Source organism: Musa acuminata, chromosome BXJ2-3 (genome assembly GCF_036884655.1).
Source record: "Musa acuminata AAA Group cultivar baxijiao chromosome BXJ2-3, Cavendish_Baxijiao_AAA, whole genome shotgun sequence".
Lineage (NCBI taxonomy): Eukaryota > Viridiplantae > Streptophyta > Magnoliopsida > Zingiberales > Musaceae > Musa > Musa acuminata.
Window position 1 is genome coordinate 8,117,149 of NC_088340.1, and position 16,617 is coordinate 8,133,765.

At 38.7% G+C, this 16,617-nt stretch overlaps 3 protein-coding genes across 3 annotated transcripts; 1 reads left to right on the forward strand and 2 right to left on the reverse strand.

Moving 5' to 3' along the window:
- Nucleotides 1-1,768: 1,768 nt before the first annotated feature.
- Nucleotides 1,769-8,662, forward strand: LOC135607209 (cytochrome P450 71A1-like). Its single transcript, XM_065098828.1, has 3 exons — nucleotides 1,769-2,598; nucleotides 7,820-7,911; nucleotides 7,992-8,662. Exons 1-3 carry the CDS (start codon nucleotides 1,788-1,790, stop codon nucleotides 8,610-8,612), a joined length of 1,524 nt encoding a protein of 507 aa, XP_064954900.1. The 5' UTR covers nucleotides 1,769-1,787; the 3' UTR covers nucleotides 8,613-8,662.
- LOC135607208 (glycerol-3-phosphate dehydrogenase [NAD(+)]-like) lies at nucleotides 3,328-4,508 on the reverse strand. The gene has a single exon (XM_065098827.1). The coding sequence runs from the start codon at nucleotides 4,318-4,320 to the stop codon at nucleotides 3,343-3,345; it is 978 nt and encodes a 325-aa protein (XP_064954899.1). The 5' UTR covers nucleotides 4,321-4,508; the 3' UTR covers nucleotides 3,328-3,342.
- A 2,671-nt stretch (nucleotides 8,663-11,333) lies between the features above and the next one.
- Nucleotides 11,334-13,270, reverse strand: LOC135606452 (cytochrome P450 71A1-like). Its single transcript, XM_065097483.1, has 2 exons — nucleotides 12,059-13,270; nucleotides 11,334-11,978 (listed from the first exon to the last, which is right to left on the reverse strand). The coding sequence occupies exons 1-2, from the start codon at nucleotides 12,959-12,961 to the stop codon at nucleotides 11,358-11,360; spliced, it is 1,524 nt and encodes a 507-aa protein (XP_064953555.1). The 5' UTR covers nucleotides 12,962-13,270; the 3' UTR covers nucleotides 11,334-11,357.
- Between the last annotated feature and the right edge of the window lie 3,347 nt (nucleotides 13,271-16,617).

The window sequence follows — 16,617 nt, forward strand, 5'->3', positions numbered from 1 at the left end:
TTATTGGATTCTTTCCATTTAACTTGTATGCCAATGTACAATTAATATGTTGATAAAGACCTTATCGAGAGGTCAAGAATACTCGATCTGTGGTTGGTGGAACTATGCTTATCAAGATTCTCCATGGTGGGACCTACAATTAAAACTATGATCATAAAAGCTCTGGCCAACACCTTGCTTAAATCTTTTGTCCAGCTACAGAAGAAATGTATAGTTCCAATTGGCTCTATCCTTTTAGCGTATGAAACATCAACATACACATCAACATCTTCATATCTCACAGTTATCATAGCACATCTGTCTTTAGAGGAAGTAATACTTCATCAAGGATTGGATATTTTATGCAAACATCCAAAAGAAATCTCGAGGAGAGACTCAACCTGTGTGGTCAAAAGTAGAGGCCTCTTTTGTCCTTGCCCAAGACATGGCTTGATGGTAGAAAGTAATATATCAAAAAAAGAAAAAAAGAGGATATGTTTTCTTATCCTTAATTCAATAGATTAAAAATTAAAAAGAATGAAGGACACATAAGTTTATATGTCCAAGCCTAGTGATTGCCTAAGAGAAATTGTATATAGTTAAAAAAAAAAATCTAAACAAAGAAAAAAAAATTGAAAGAGTCAAACGACACAAAGAGACACTTGTTGATTATAATGCTATCATTGATTTCTAGGTACAATTAATTAAAAAAAATCTATAATGTAAATAGCCTGCTACAGTTTTAATATAACCATATAAATATAATATGATAAGATAAAATAACTTTATCTTTATATAAAGTGTTTACCAGTGTGATATCTAATTGCAGATCACCAAGATATTTTAAAAAATAATAAAATTTACTAATGACGCAAGCTTACTGTGAGATCTAATCATCATAATTATGAAATCATAGGTTAATAATGATGCTCGGCCGATTTCTATAAGAAAACTTCCAAGTTTTTAATTTTTTTTTCCAAAATGATACTCATACTTCAAATAATACATAAAGTACCTCTCAATAACCTCAATGATATTTTGTCTACCAATTTTTCCACTTAATTTTTTTATCAGTTTTGAATTACAACGGTATTTTCCAATATATTATAAAATTTTATTAAGGTTCTAAAAGAATTATAAAACTATTAAAAAAAATATAAGTGACATCATATTATGTCTTTTGGATTATTAAGGGATATTTCAAATATTATTAGAAATACAAAACCATTTAAAGAAACATCTTTTGAAAAAAAAATTAAGAAAATCGCACATGATGACAAATTGGTGTTTGCTTGAGAGGTTGGTTTTCCCATTGGAAGAAAATTTTGATATAACTTGTCCTACTATTTGGATATACGATTATCGTGCCTATTATTTCTATTAATATCAAAAGAACAAAGTACTTGTTGAAGACCAATTAATATCAAAACAGATTAACTCTGCCACAATATTCAACTATAAGTTGGAAGAGAATTTTGATCTAACTTGTCCCGCTAGTTGGATATTCAATTATCCTGTCGACTATTTCCATTATTATCAAAAGAACAAAGTACTTGTTGTGCAGCAATTAATATGAGAATAAATCAACTCAGTGCCCCAATATCCAACTGTCAGTTAGAAGAGAAGAATTTTGATCTAACTTGTTCCGCCGCTAGTTAGATATATAATTATCTTATTTATTATTTTTATTAATCTCAAAAGAACAAAATACTTATTAGTTCGGTACAGTGTCACAACTATAAATCAGCAGGCACTCCTTCGCTTCCCTTGTCAACATACGTGAGCTACTACCATCACAAAACAAAACCATGGCAGTTCCACCCCTCCTGCTCTCCTCTCTCCCTTCTCTTCTCGTTGTTCTCGCACTGCTGTCTTCACTTCTTCTCGCAGGTCGGAAGGCGAGAGGTGGCTCGGCGACCTGGAAACTCCCTCCAGGCCCACCCAAGCTCCCCGTCATCGGCCACCTCCACCTCTTGGGGAGCAGCTTGCTGCATCGCTCCCTTTGGGAACTCTCCAAGAAACATGGACCTCTCATGCACTTGAAACTTGGTCGAGTCCCCGTTGTCGTCGTGTCCTCGCCGGAGATGGCTAAGGAAGTGCTCAAGACACACGATCTTGAGTGCTGCAGTCGGCCTTCGCTCCTCTCCTTTTCCAAGTTTTCATACGGTTTCTCCGACGTCGCCTTAACCCCATACGGAGATCGATGGAGGCAGCTTCGGAAGTTCTGCACCGTCGAACTCTTCAGCGCCAGGAAGATCAACACTTTTAGGGACATAAGAAAAGAAGAGATGGAGCGAGTGACGAAACTGATATGTTCTCACGCTCGCGCTTCGACCATGGTCAACCTGAGCGAGTTGCTGCTCTCGCTTTCCTGCAATATGACATGCAGAATTGCCTTTGGCTCCGGCTTCGACGATGGAGGCGACATCCAACTCCACGACATGCTCAGAGAAGCCCAAGCGGTGGTAGCTGGCTTGTTTTTATCTGATTACTTACCATTGTTGGGGTGGGTTGATAGGCTAAGTGGGATGAGATCCAGACTTGAAAGGGCCTATCTCAAACTCGATAGCATCTACCAACGCCGTATAGATTACCACCAAGATCGATTGAGGCAACAAGGTAAAGAGGACGGAGACGTCTTAGATGCTTTCATTTCTACAATATGAGGAAATTTCTCTATTTTGATACCATGATAAAAAGAATAGAAGATAAGAACAATAATTGAAGAAACTTTATTGTAGAATTGAAGTAGCTTTAGCTTAAATATATTAACATGTTCCCTCTCCTATTTATACAGATTAGGAGGAAGGATTTCACTCAACAGAATAAACAGAATAGAGAGATTTCCTCATATAGTTGGGGAAATCTTATCATCTATCAAGTTAGGGAAATCTTATCTTCTATCATGCCCCCGCAAGATGATGCTCCTGATAAGGATACCAATCTTGGATCGATGCAAAGAATGGTTTAAAGCGAGAGGCTTCGTGAGTAGGGCAAGAGCATATCGCTATTGTTGCTGCGATTACTGTTGCTATGAGGGCACAGGCGTTCCCTTCGTTCTCCTTATGTCCGCCCTTCGTTCTTCTTAAGTCCGTCGACTGTTGGTGGATTAGCGAAGACTACCGCGGTGAGGAAGATGAGGATTGGCCGTGGAGCCTCTCAGGAATGTGACTACAGCGACGTTGGTCGCTGGCCGAAGGCAAGGGCGAAGCTTCACTTTTCTCAGTGGCGTTGGTCGCTGGCCAAAGGCAAGGGCGAAGCTTCTCTTTTCTCAGCGGCGTTGGTCGCTGGCCAAAGGCAATTCTCACTGCTCTGATACCATGATAAAAAGAATAGAAGATAAGAACAATAATTGAAGAAGCTTTATTGTAGAATTGAAGTAGCTTTAGCTTTTAGCTCATCAAATGATCTTTTGCCACCACATTTTGCAAAAGCCTCGGCAACTTTTCTGTTTCTCCCTCCAAGACAAGTTGTTATTAGATCGGCCACACCGCAGCTTTCAAAGAAGGTGCTGTCTCTAACAGAAGGGAATAGCAGTTTTGAAAGTGCACGCATCTCCCTTAAACCAATCCTCATTATTGCTGCCTTTGTGTTATTTCCCATGTTCATGCCATCCACAAGACCTGCTGCAATAGCAACCACATTCTTCAGAGTCCCACAGAGCTCTACTCCTTCCACATCCTGTACCACAGATACTAGGAAGTAAGGGGTGCAGAATAATCTAGCCCATCTTTGTGCAACCTCCTTATCTTGTCTGTAGCCAATTGTCGCTTCGCTGAACTTCTCAACAGCAATCTCATTAGCGATGTTAGCACCCATGAGAACACAACAGTTGATCCCCAGCATATCAGTTATAAGTTTCGAGATCATGCATGGCCCCTCCGTTTTAACCTCCATACCCTTAATCAGAGAGATGGCCTCTGTATTGGGTTTTATTTTCCCTACAAGCCTTTTGCATATGCCCGCAACGAACTGGTGGGGAGTTACAAAGACCAGCATGTTTGCTTCTTTCACTGCATTCTCAAGGTCAGGATCTGCAATCACATTCTTTCCGAGCTTTATGCCTGGAAGGTACTTTACATTCTCATTAGTTTGATTGATCGCCTTGGACAGCTTCTCTCCACCAGGCAGTATCTCTTCGAACACCCACATCCGTACTTCATCGTGGAAGATGGGAAGCTTGACGGTGTTGGAGGCGATGAGTTTGGCGGCGACGCTGCCCCAGTTGCCGCTGCCGACCACCGTGACCCTGTACCGGGGAGTGATCTCCTCCCGGTTGCAGCAGGTGGTGTTCATTGGTGACTTCACCTCGGGCCGCTTTCCTTCGATGGAAGGAGCCATGTATATAGATATGTGGGGGAGGGGAAGGTGGTGGAGGAATCGGAGGAGTTGGGCGCGGAGAGACCGAAGGGAGGCGATGTGGAAAGAATGGCGGAGCCGCCTATGCTCGCTCCCTCCACTTTCCGTTCTCCCCCCTCACCTCCCCCACCACCACCCCAACCTCCCTTCTCTGTCAGCGCCTCCTTACGTTGGTGGAGGAATCGGAGGAGTTGGGCGCGGAGAGACCGAAGGGAGGCGATGTGGAAAGAATGGCGGAGCCGCCTATGCTCGCTCCCTCCACTTTCCATTCTCCCCCCTCACCTCCCCCACCACCACCCCAACCTCCCTTCTCTGTCAGAGCATCATCTTGCGGGGGCATGATAGAAGATATGATTTTCCTAACTATATGAGGAAATTTTTCTATTCTGTTGAGGAAAATCTTATCTTCTGTTAGGGAAATCCTTCCTCCTAATTCCTATAAATAGGAGAGGGAACATGTTAATAGATTCAAGCTAAAGTTTCTCTACTTCAATAAAGCTTCTTATATTCTATTGTTCTTATCTTTCTATCTTCTTCGCTTAATTTTTATCATGGTATCAGAGCCGCTTGCTTAGAGCAAGCTCTCTTCTCGCCGCCAATTCATCATTGGTGTTGCCACTCTGCGCCAACGTCCGTTCCTTTCCGCTACGGCATCTCTAGTGCTGCTCATCAGCACTGTCCCACCTTTCTTCCTCGTTGTAGCTATTTTCCTTCCTCTTTTGCTACAGCTTCCTCTTCCGCTACAGCTTCCTCCTCTATTGCAGTTTCCTCCTTTGCTATAGTAGCAACACTGCAACAATGCTGTAGATTTCTTCTCTACCGTCGCAGCCGTCGTAATCGCAACCACGACCAACGTCGTTGAGAAAAGCGAAGCTTCGCTCTTGCCTTCAACCAGCGACTAACGTCGCTGAGAAAAGTGAAGCTTCACCCTTTGGCTAGCGACCAACGCCGTTGCATTCCTAAGAGGCTCCGTGGTCAATCCTCATCTTCCTCACCGTGGTAGTCTTCGCTGATCTGTCAACATTCGGCAGACTTAAGGAGAATGAAGGGAACGCCTGTGCCATCACAGCAACAGCAATCGCAGCAACAGCAGCAGCGATCTACACTTATCTTACTCATGAAGCCTCTCGCTTGTAAATAATTCTTTGCATCGATCCAAGATTGGTATCCTTATCAGGAGCACCATCTTGTGGGGGCATGATAGAAGATAAGATTTTCCTAACTATATGAGGAAATTTCTCTATTCTGTTGAGAAAAATCTTATCTTCTGTTAGGGAAATCCTTCCTCCTAATTCCTATAAATAGGAGAGGGAACATGTTAATAGATTCAAGCTAAAGTTTCTCTACTTCAATAAAGCTTCTTATATTCTATTGTTCTTATCTTTCTATCTTCTTCGCTTAATTTCTATCATGTTAATGGATTCAAGCTAAAGCTATTTCATTTATATAATAAAGCTTCATTCAATATTTGTTCTTATCTTCTATTATTTCTATCATGGTATCAGAGCCGCTTGCCTAGAGCAAGCTTTCTTCTCGCTGCCAATTCATCATTGGTGTTGGCACTCTGCGCCAACGTCCGTTCCCTCGCTGCCAATTCATCATTGGTGTTGCCACTCTGCGCCAACGTCCGTTCCCTTCCGCTACGGCATCTCTAGTGCTGCTCATCAGCACTGCCCCACCTTTCTTCCTCGTTATAGCTATTTTCCTTCCTCTTTTGCTACATCTTCCTCTTCTGCTACAGCTTCCTCCTCTGTTGCAGTTTCCTTCTTTGCTGTAGTAGCATCACTGCAACATTGCTGTAGATTTCTTCTCTACCGTCATAGCCGTCGTAATCGCAACCACGACCAACATCGTTGAGAAAAGCGAAGCTTCGCTCTTGCCTTCGGCCAGCGACCAACATCGCTGAGAAAAGTGAAGCTTCACCCTTCGGCCAGCGACCAACGCCGTTGTATTCCTAAGAGGCTCCGTGGTCAATCCTCATCTTCCTCACCGCGGTAGTCTTCAATGATCTATCAACATTCGGCAGACTTAAGGTGAATGAAGGGAACGCCTGTGCCATCACAGCAACAGCAATCGCAGCAGCAGCAGCAGCGATATACACTTATCTTACTAATGAAGCCTCTCGCTTGTAAACAATTCTTTGCATCGATCCAAGATTGGTATCCTTGTTAGGAGCACCATCTTGCGGGGGCATGATAGAAGATAAGATTTTCCTAACTATATGAGGAAATTTCTCATTCTGTTGAGGAAAATCCTCTATTCTGTTAGGGAAATCTTCCCTCCTAATTTGTATAAATAGGAGAGGGAACATGTTAATAGATTCAAGCTAAAGCTATTTCATTTCTACAATAAAGCTTCTTCAATTATTGTTCTTATCTTCTATTATTTCTATCATGGTATCAGAGCCGCTTGCCTAGAACAAGCTCTCTTCTCGTTGCCAATTCATCATTAGTGTTGCCATTCTGCGCCAACGTCTGTTCCCTTCCGCTACGGCATCTTTAGTGCTGCTCATCAGCACTGCCCCACCTTTCTTCCTCGTTGTAGCTATTTTCCTTCCTCTTTTGCTACAGCTTCCTCTTCTGCTACAGCTTCCTCCTCTGTTGCAGTTTCCTCCTTTGCTATAGTTGCATCACTGCAATATTGCTGTAGATTTCTTCTCTACCGTCGCAGCTGTCGTAATCGCAACCACGACCAACGTAATTGAGAAAAGCGAGGCTTCGCTCTTGCCTTCGGCCAGCGACCAATGCCGTTGCATTCCTAAGAGGCTCCGTGGTCAATCCTCATCTTCCTCACCGCGGTAGTCTTCGCTGATCTGTCAACATTTGACAGACTTAAGGAGAATGAAGGGAACGCCTGTGCCATCACAGCAACATCAATCGCAACAGCAGCAGCAGCGATCTACACTTATCTTACTCATGAAGCCTCTCGCTTGTAAACAATTCTTTGCATCGATCCAAGATTGGTATCCTTGTCAGGAGCACCATCTTGCGGGGGCATGATAGAAGATAAGATTTTCCTAACTATATGAGGAAATTTCTCTATTCTGTTGAGGAAAATCCTCTATTCTGTTAGGGAAATCCTTCCTCCTAATTTGTATAAATAGGAGAGGGAACATGTTAATGGATTCAAGCTAAAGCTATTTCATTTATACAATAAAGCTTCATTCAATATTTGTTCGTATCTTCTATTATTTCTATCATGGTCAACCTGAGCGAGTTGCTGCTCTCGCTTTCCTGCAATATAACATGCAGAACTGCCTTTGGCTCCGGCTTAGACGATGGAGGCGACATCCAACTCCACGACATGCTCAGAGAAGCCCAAGCGGTGGTAGCTGGCTTGTTTTTATCTGATTACTTACCATTGTTGGGGTGGGTTGATAGGCTAAGTGGGATGAGATCCAGACTTGAAAGGGCCTATCTCAAACTCGATAGCATCTACCAACGCCGTATAGATTACCACCAAGATCGATTGAGGCAACAAGGTAAAGAGGACGGAGACGTCTTAGATGCTTTGCTCCGCATGCAAAAGGATGAGGAGGGTCTAACAGAAGACCACATCAAAGGAGTGCTCATGGTAGTTGATGCCACCCTTTTCACAGCATCCAGTTCTTGTTAACGCCTTTTCTCTTTCATAATAACCAAGCTCAAGTGCAGGATATTTTCGTTGCTGGGACGGACACATCCTCGGCAACCGTGGAGTGGGCGATGGCGGAGCTCATCAGACAACCTGAGCTGATGAAGAGAGCACAAGACGAGGTAAGAGGATGTGTCGGAAGCAAAGGGGAGGTGAAGGAGAGTGACCTTCACCAACTTCATTTCTTGAAGTGTGTCATCAAGGAGACGATGAGGCTGCACCCTCCCGCTCCGCTGCTACTTCCTAGGGAAACCATGCAGCACTTTAAGCTAAATGGCTATGATATTCTACCCAAAACATGGATGTATGTGAATGCTTGGGCGATAGGAAGAGATCCCAATTCGTGGGGGAGGCCTCATGTCTTTGATCCAGAGAGGTTCATGCATGACTCCATGGAGGCAAATGGGCAGGATTTCAAGCTCATACCATTTGGCGAAGGTCGAAGGATCTGCCCCGGTAAGAATCTTGGAATGTTAATGGTGGAACTTGTGCTTGCCAACCTCCTCTACTCCTTTGATTGGCATTTACCACCTGGAATGGTGAAGGAGGACATCAGTATGGAGGAAGCCCCTGGTGTTACTGTACATAGAGAGTATGCTCTTTGTCTCATGGCCACCAAATATGATGCAACAACAGCCTGAATTGCTCGTGCATGTTAAAGTACTAATATGTCTAAGTACTTTAAATGATACTTTTGTTTACTGTACAAGTGATTTAAATTATTAGTGCTAATATGTTCCTGTTAAAGTATCAGATTGAATAAAGGCAGTCATATGTGTCGATTTGTGCAATTAAAACATCTGGCGATATCTTCTGTTTGTGATTTATTGTTTCATGAAAAGAAGTGCGTGACTATATTTCATAACTTTGTGGTTGGATTGTTCACTTTAAGAGAAGAGTATATACTCTTCTATCAACTAACCTAACAGCACCTTCTGTCATTGTAAGGTTAAGTGATAAGAATTGAGACTTTTCTTAGTGGGATTATGGCATGGCATTGACTAACTATGGCTGTTTTATTCCTTAGGGGTTTTTGCGTTGAAAGTAAATGTGAAGAAGACAAAAGTAAATTTGTGCTTTCACGAGATTGGTTTTGAAGATTCATAATGCTTGGGGCTTTCAACTTGACGTCTGTGTTAGAGATCTCTTAAGGAGATCGAATCGAAGTCAAGTTGTGGTTATTCGAACTTAAATAATTAAAAATCTCAATATAGTAGTAAAGTCGGATGATGCACGAAAATAAGTTGGATTAATGGATTTGATTGGACATGGCGTGGATAATGATCAAAATTGAAGTAAAGGTTGCTTGAAGTTGAAGAACTGTAACATAATGATTAGTCATATTTACCTCATAAAGAAAAATATTTTATTATGTCATAATTGATTCTTTACATTTATTCTTGATTGTAAGCATCTCTTATATATTACCATGTATGATTAATTAGCCTTTTATGTAAGTGTATAGTTGGGTAACACAAATCATAGAGGTGGATAATAATTTTCGTGTTCTCCATAATTTTCTTTGTGGTTTTCTACCTCTTTCGCCCGTGACAATAAGAAACAAACCCTAAGTCCATCTAACACAATTTATACTTTATGTTTAAAGAGTAAGCCTAAAATACTTGAGCCTAACTATTGTAATAATTAAAAATTGCAACAATTCTTTTATTTTACATTTTTTATCTAACGACACTGACTCTAGAAATTTGAAAATACTTAAGATCTTTCATATAAAATAATTCATGGTCAATTAAAAGATCTTCGTTAAAATATTTAATGATCTTTTGAACAATAATTTTAGTAAATAATATTTACATTAATTGATATTAAAAATATAATTATATTTATTATTTATCTAACACAGATTTCTACAACACATTTACTCAAAGCAAGTGAAAAATTAGAGGGCGACACATCGCTGCTTTCCACTGGCTGCTGAACTGTATGCATATGTTTCTTTGCGCTTGCATCTCCAATCAGTCATTATCCCTCACCAAGGATCAAAACATATCCTTTGGATTATAATTATTTTACCATTTATAATGCATGTGACCATCCATATATACTTTTTTATTACCGGTCATCCTTGTCCATATGACTCGCCTAATATAAGTTGTTGAGACATCAAATTATTTGATTCTTGAGTCAAATTAATTAGAGCTATCATATATGGTGATTGCATTATTAAAAATATTCATTTGTGTGATATGATAAAAATTATGGGTTAAAAGATAGACACATTAATGTAGACCGAAAGATTTAAGGGACATGTAATAAGTCTGATTCTGATTCATGATTTAATGTTCAAATTTTTAGATCATATTTGGTGTCTACTTTCATTTGCATTAGTTTCGCTCAGTTTAGTTGATATGATTGGACTAAAATATTCTAACAACGAGTAGATGTGAACGAGTGAATTAGATGACATAATATTTTTAGTTTTTTAATCATTTTCTCTGACCTATTTAACCTAAAAAATTAGTTATAAAGATTTTGGACAACTCCTATTTATAGCTCAACAATATCTCTTTTTGAGACTAATATATGAATTTTTTTCTAATATTTTCTCTTTTTATGTATGGTTCAATTGAATTCGATATCTTCTCGTTACTTTTTAGGCTTATCGTATTAGTAAGATGTATCCTTAGCTTACTGACATAATAAAATATATTTTTTTATGACGTAAATATGACTAATCATCATAACACAATTCAACAACTGCAAGCAACCTTTAACCAGGCCATGTCCAATCAAATCCATTAATCCAACCTATTTTCGTGTTTTTAATGCCATATTGAGATTTTTAATTATTTAAGTTTGAATAGTATTTTAGTAGGGCCACAACTCAACTCCGATTGAAATCCTTGAGAGATCTCTAACACAGACGTCAAGTTGAAAGCCCCCAAGCATTCTGTATCCTTGAACTCAATCTTGCGGATGCACAAATTTACCTTGTCTTCTTCGTAGTTACTTCAAAGGCAGAAACGCCTGAAGGAATAAAAAAGCCATAATTAGTCAAAGCCATAGCATAATCCCACTAAGAGAAGTCTCAATTCTTATCACTCGACAGAAGGTGCTGTTTCGTTTAGCTGATAGAAGCTCTGAGATTTTTTATCGCTGGAGTATACTCTTTTCTCAAAATGAACAATTCAACCACAAAAGTTATGAAATATAGTCACACACTTCTTTTCATGAAACAATAAATCACAAACTGAAGATATCACCAGATGTTTTAATTGCACAAATCGACACATATGACTGTCTTTATTCAATCTGATACTTTAACAGGAACATATTAGTACTAATCATTTAAATCACTTGTAAAGTATACAAGCGTATCATTTAAAATACTTAGACACATTACTACTTTAACATGCACAAGCAATTCAGGCTGTTGTTGCATCATATTTGGTGACCATGAGACAAAGAGCATACTCTCTATGTACAGTACCACCACGGGCTTCCTCCATACTGATGTCCTCCTTCACCATTCCAGGTGGTAAATGCCAATCAAAGGAGTAGACGAGGTTGGCAAGCACAAGTTCCACCATTAACATTCCAAGATTCTTACCGGGGCAGATCCTTCGACCTTCGCCAAATGGTATGAGCTTGAAATCCTGCCCATTTGCCTCCATGGAGTCATGCATGAACCTCTCGGGATCAAAGACATGAGGCCTCCCCCACGAATTGGGATCTCTTCCTATCGCCCAAGCATTCACATACATCCATGTTTTGGGTAGAATATCATAGCCATTTAGCTTAAAGTGCTGCATGGTTTCCCTAGGAAGTAGCAGCGGAGCGGGAGGGTGCAGCCTCATCGTCTCCTTGATGACACACTTCAAGAAATGAAGTTGGTGAAGGTCACTCTCCTCCACCTCCCCTTTGCTTCCGACACATCCTCTTACCTCGTCTTGTGCTCTCTTCATCAGCTCAGGTTGTCTGATGAGCTCCGCCATCGCCCACTCCACGGTTGCCGAGGTTGTGTCCGTCCCACCAAAGAAAATATTCTGCATTTGAGCTTGGTTATTATGAAAGAGAAAAGGCGTTAACAAGAACTGGATGGTGTGAAAAGGGTGGCATCAACTACCATGAGCACTCCTTTGATGTGGTCTTCTGTTAGACCCTCCTCATCCTTTTGCATGCGGAGCAAAGCATCTAAGACGTCTCCGTCCTCTTTACCTTGTTGCCTCAATCGATCTTGGTGGTAATCTATATGGCGTTGGTAGATGCTATCGAGTTTGAGATAAGCCCTTTCAAGTCTGGATCTCATCCCACTTAGCCTATCAACCCACCCCAACAATGGTAAGTAATCAGATAAAAACAAGCCACCGACCACCGCTTGGGCTTCTCTGAGCATGTCGTGGAGTTGGATGTCGCCTCCATCGTCGAAGCCGGAGCCAAAGGCAGTTCTGCATGTCATATTGCAGGAAAGCGAGCGCAGCAACTCGCTCAGGTTGACCATGGTCGAAGCGCGAGCGTGAGAACATATCAGTTTCGTCACTCGCTCCATCTCTTCTTTTCTTATGTCCCTAAAAGAGTTGATCTTCCTGGCGCTGAAGAGTTCGACGGTGCAGAACTTCCGAAGCTGCCTCCATCGTTCTCCGTATGGGGTTAAGGAGACGTCGGAGAAACCGTATGAAAACTTGGAAAAGGAGAGGGGCGAAGGCCGACTGCAGCACTCAAGATCGTGTGTCTTGAGCACTTCCTTAGCCATCTCCGGCGAGGACACGACGACAACGGGGACTCGACCAAGTTTCAAGTGCATGAGAGGTCCATGTTTCTTGGAGAGTTCCCAAAGGGAGCGATGCAGCAAGCTGCTCCCCAAGAGGTGGAGGTGGCCGATGACGGGGAGCTTGGGTGGGCTTGGAGGGAGTTTCCAGGTCGCCGAGCCACCTCTCGCCTTCCGACCTGCGAGTAGAAGTGAAGACAGCAGTGCGAGAACAACGAGAAGAGAAGGGAGAGAGGAGAGCAGGAGGGGAGGAACTGCCATGGTTGCGTTTTGTGATGGTAGCTCACTTATGTTGACAAGGGAATGGTAGGAGCGCCTGCTGATTTATAGTTGTGACACTACTGAGTTGATCTGTTTTCATATGAATTGCTCCACAACAAGTATTTTATTCTTTTAAGATTAATAAAAATAATAGATAAGATAATTATATATCCAACTAGCAAGAAAAATTAGATCAAAATTATCTTCCAATGGGAAAACCAACCTCCCAAGCAAACACCAATTTGTCACCAAAGAATCATGTGTTATTTTTTTGTTTTTTTTCAAAAGATGTTTCTTTAAATAGTTTTTTGTTTTCAATAATATTTCTTTAAATGGTTTTTTGCCTTCAATAATATTCGAATTAGGAGTATCATTTTGAAAAAAATTAAAATAGGGGACGTCTTTGGAAAAAATAAAAACTTGGAAACTTTCTCAGAGAAATCCCCCAGGCATCACTATTGGCCTATGATTTCATAATTACGAGGATTATGTCCCATAGTAAGCTCTTGTCATTAGGATCTTCTTATAATTGACTGATCAATTAATTGAACTATATATTTAATGAAATATCATTAATAAAAAAATATCCAAAAATATGTAAAGAACTTAAATTAATTATAAATTATCAGGATTATATCAAATAGGATTTTTTTTAGAATAATTTTTATTTGTAAATTATAATTCTAATAAAGTAAAGCTTTGATCTTCTTCTAATCGAAATGCTCGTTCCATCCCCCCCCCCCCCCCCCCCTAACCTTTTTTTTTGTCCTATTACATAAGAATGCATTATTGGGTGATAAATTTTGATTCACATGCGTTGCGGATTAGGAAACATGTAAATCCTTTCTTTATATGCATTGCTTGGGCAAGGACAAAAGAAGCCTCTACTTTCGTCTAAAGACATGCACAGACAAATGTCATTTGATCGAGTCTCTATAGTAAATCATTTCTTTTGGATATTTACACAAAACATCCATCATCTGATGGATGAAGAATAGATGTCATATGATGGATGTGAGTTGCAATGTACATGTCCAATGTTTTACAAGTTAAGGGATAGGTGATAAGTTTTGATTCACATGCGTTGCGGATTAGGAAACATGTAAATCCTTTCTTTATATGCATTGCTTGGGCAAGGACAAAAGAAGCCTCTACTTTCGTCTAAAGACATGCACAGACAAATGTCATTTGATCGAGTCTCTATAGTAAATCATTTCTTTTGGATATTTGCACAAAACAACCATCATCTGATGGATGAAGAATAGATGTCATATGATGGATGTGAGTTGCAATGTACATGTCCAATGTTTTACAAGTTAAGGGATAAAGCCAGTTGGAACTCTCATATTTCTATGCTTGGCCAGACTAATAAGATGAAGAAAGGTGTTCGGGTTTATATTTTGTTTATCATTTTGGGTGTATTTTAAAATTATCCTAATTTGGTTCAACCAATTTGTCATTCTGATTTTCCAGAAATTTTAGATTCAATTAAGTATATTTTCCACATATTAGTGGTGAAAACTCAAAAACAAATATTTTGTTGATTATTTTTTTAGCATTTCAAAATTATCTCAATTTGGTTCAACCAATTTGTTATTCCGATTTTCTTGAAACTAATAGATTGGATTCAATTAAATATATTTTTAAATTTCTAATCCAATATATTAGAATATTTGAAGTTATTTAGATAACTAAAAGATCATTTAAATAATTATGACCTGATTAAACATAGAATGACTGAGGATACTTTAAGAAGAGAAATATCTCTAGATAATTATGAGAATACTCTATATATGTGATTTGAAATTACCATCTATCCCCTATATATAGATAAGGGGTCCATGTTGTATAAGTGTGTGGAGAAATTGTATCAAATGAAAAATGTGAGTGACTATCAAGTGAAAATGTAAGTGACTGTGAGGGCTTTTCTCCACTATATTCCTACCACCTCACAATCAGCTATTCCTTTCTTATCAGTTATCTATCAGTATCAAAGAATCTTCTTCTTATAAATAGTATTAGAGTCTATAACATTATATCTATAACTCGTTCCTTTAACATTATGATATATTCGAACAAAGCCCTTCTAAACTATATCATAACCTTAAAAACAAAAAAGTTTTACTTTACATTAAAATAAATCTTTAAATGTTTTAATCAAAATGTTGATGTAATATGATAGAATTAGTACAATAAAGGGAGGATCATATATGAGTGTGACCCTTCCTCAAATAGTAATCTAATCTAAGACGGCAAGAATAAATCCAGATAAACATATAAAAAGTTTTATTAATTTTTTAAATATCTTAAGCTATAATTTTAGACTTGATTACCATAGACTTGGGTGCTATAGAACTATGTGATCTCTAATTAGATATCACAACTATAAATACTTTATACAAAGATAAAGTTATTTTATCTTATCATATTATATTTATATTGTTATATTAAAACTCTAGCACATTATCTGAGTAACCTATTTATAATATAAATTTTTTTATTATTAGTTGTACCTAGAAATCAATGGTAGTATTATAATCAGTAAGTGTCCTTTGTGTCTTTCATTCTTTCAATTATTTTCTTTGTTTAGACCTTTTCTTTGTCCTATATATATAATTTCTCTTAGGAAATCATTAGACAAGGACATATAAACTTGCTTGTCCTTCTTTCTTTTTAATTTTTAATCTATTTAATTAAGGACAAGAAAACATATCCTCTTTATATATATATTTATATATACCTTTCTTTCTACCATCAAGCCATGACTTGGGCAAAGAAAAAAGAGCCATCTACTTTTGACAACACAGGTTGAGTATCTTCTGGAGATTTCTTTTAGATGTTTGCACAAAATATCTAATCCTTGATGAAGTATTATTACTTCCTCTAACGACAGATGTGGTCTGATAACTGTGAGATGCCTTAATAGATGATGTTTCACATGCCAAAGGATAAAATCCAATTGGAACTATAGATTTCTTTTGTAGATGGACAAAAGATTTAAGCAAGGTGTTGGCCAAGGCTTTTATGATCATAATTTTAGTTGTAGGTCCCGAGTATAGGTATTGAATCTTGATAAGCATAGTTTCACAAACTACCAATAAGGTAGATTGAGAATTCTTGACCTCTCGAGAAGGTCTTTATCAAGGTACCATTGATTGTACATTAGCATACAAGTTAAATTGAAAGAATACAATAAAACCTTAACAAGAAGCTTGTATGGAGGAACCCATTTTCTCATAGAAATCATCCACTTATTTGATAAGGTCAAGTGATAGCTTGCACTTAAATTATTTTAATTTTTATAAGAATATATATTCTTCTCAACTTATTTGTTCTATTTTAATTAAATTCAATTATTTTAACAAAAGCTCAAGTCAAAGTCGATCGTATATTTCAATCCTCCATCGATTTTCATATGACATGAAGCCCATGTCGAAGCGACTACATATAAACTTAATAAAAGAGATGAGAAATAACTGGTTGTAGTACTCGAGAGTGTGTGTCTTAAATACTTCTATGGCTAGTTCCGTTAAGAAGATGACTATAATAGAAACCTTATAATTGATCTCATATAATAAGAAATTTAATTTTTGCTTGAGTACATGTGAGTAGGATAACTTAAGTATCTTATAATTAATTTCATATATTGAGAAATT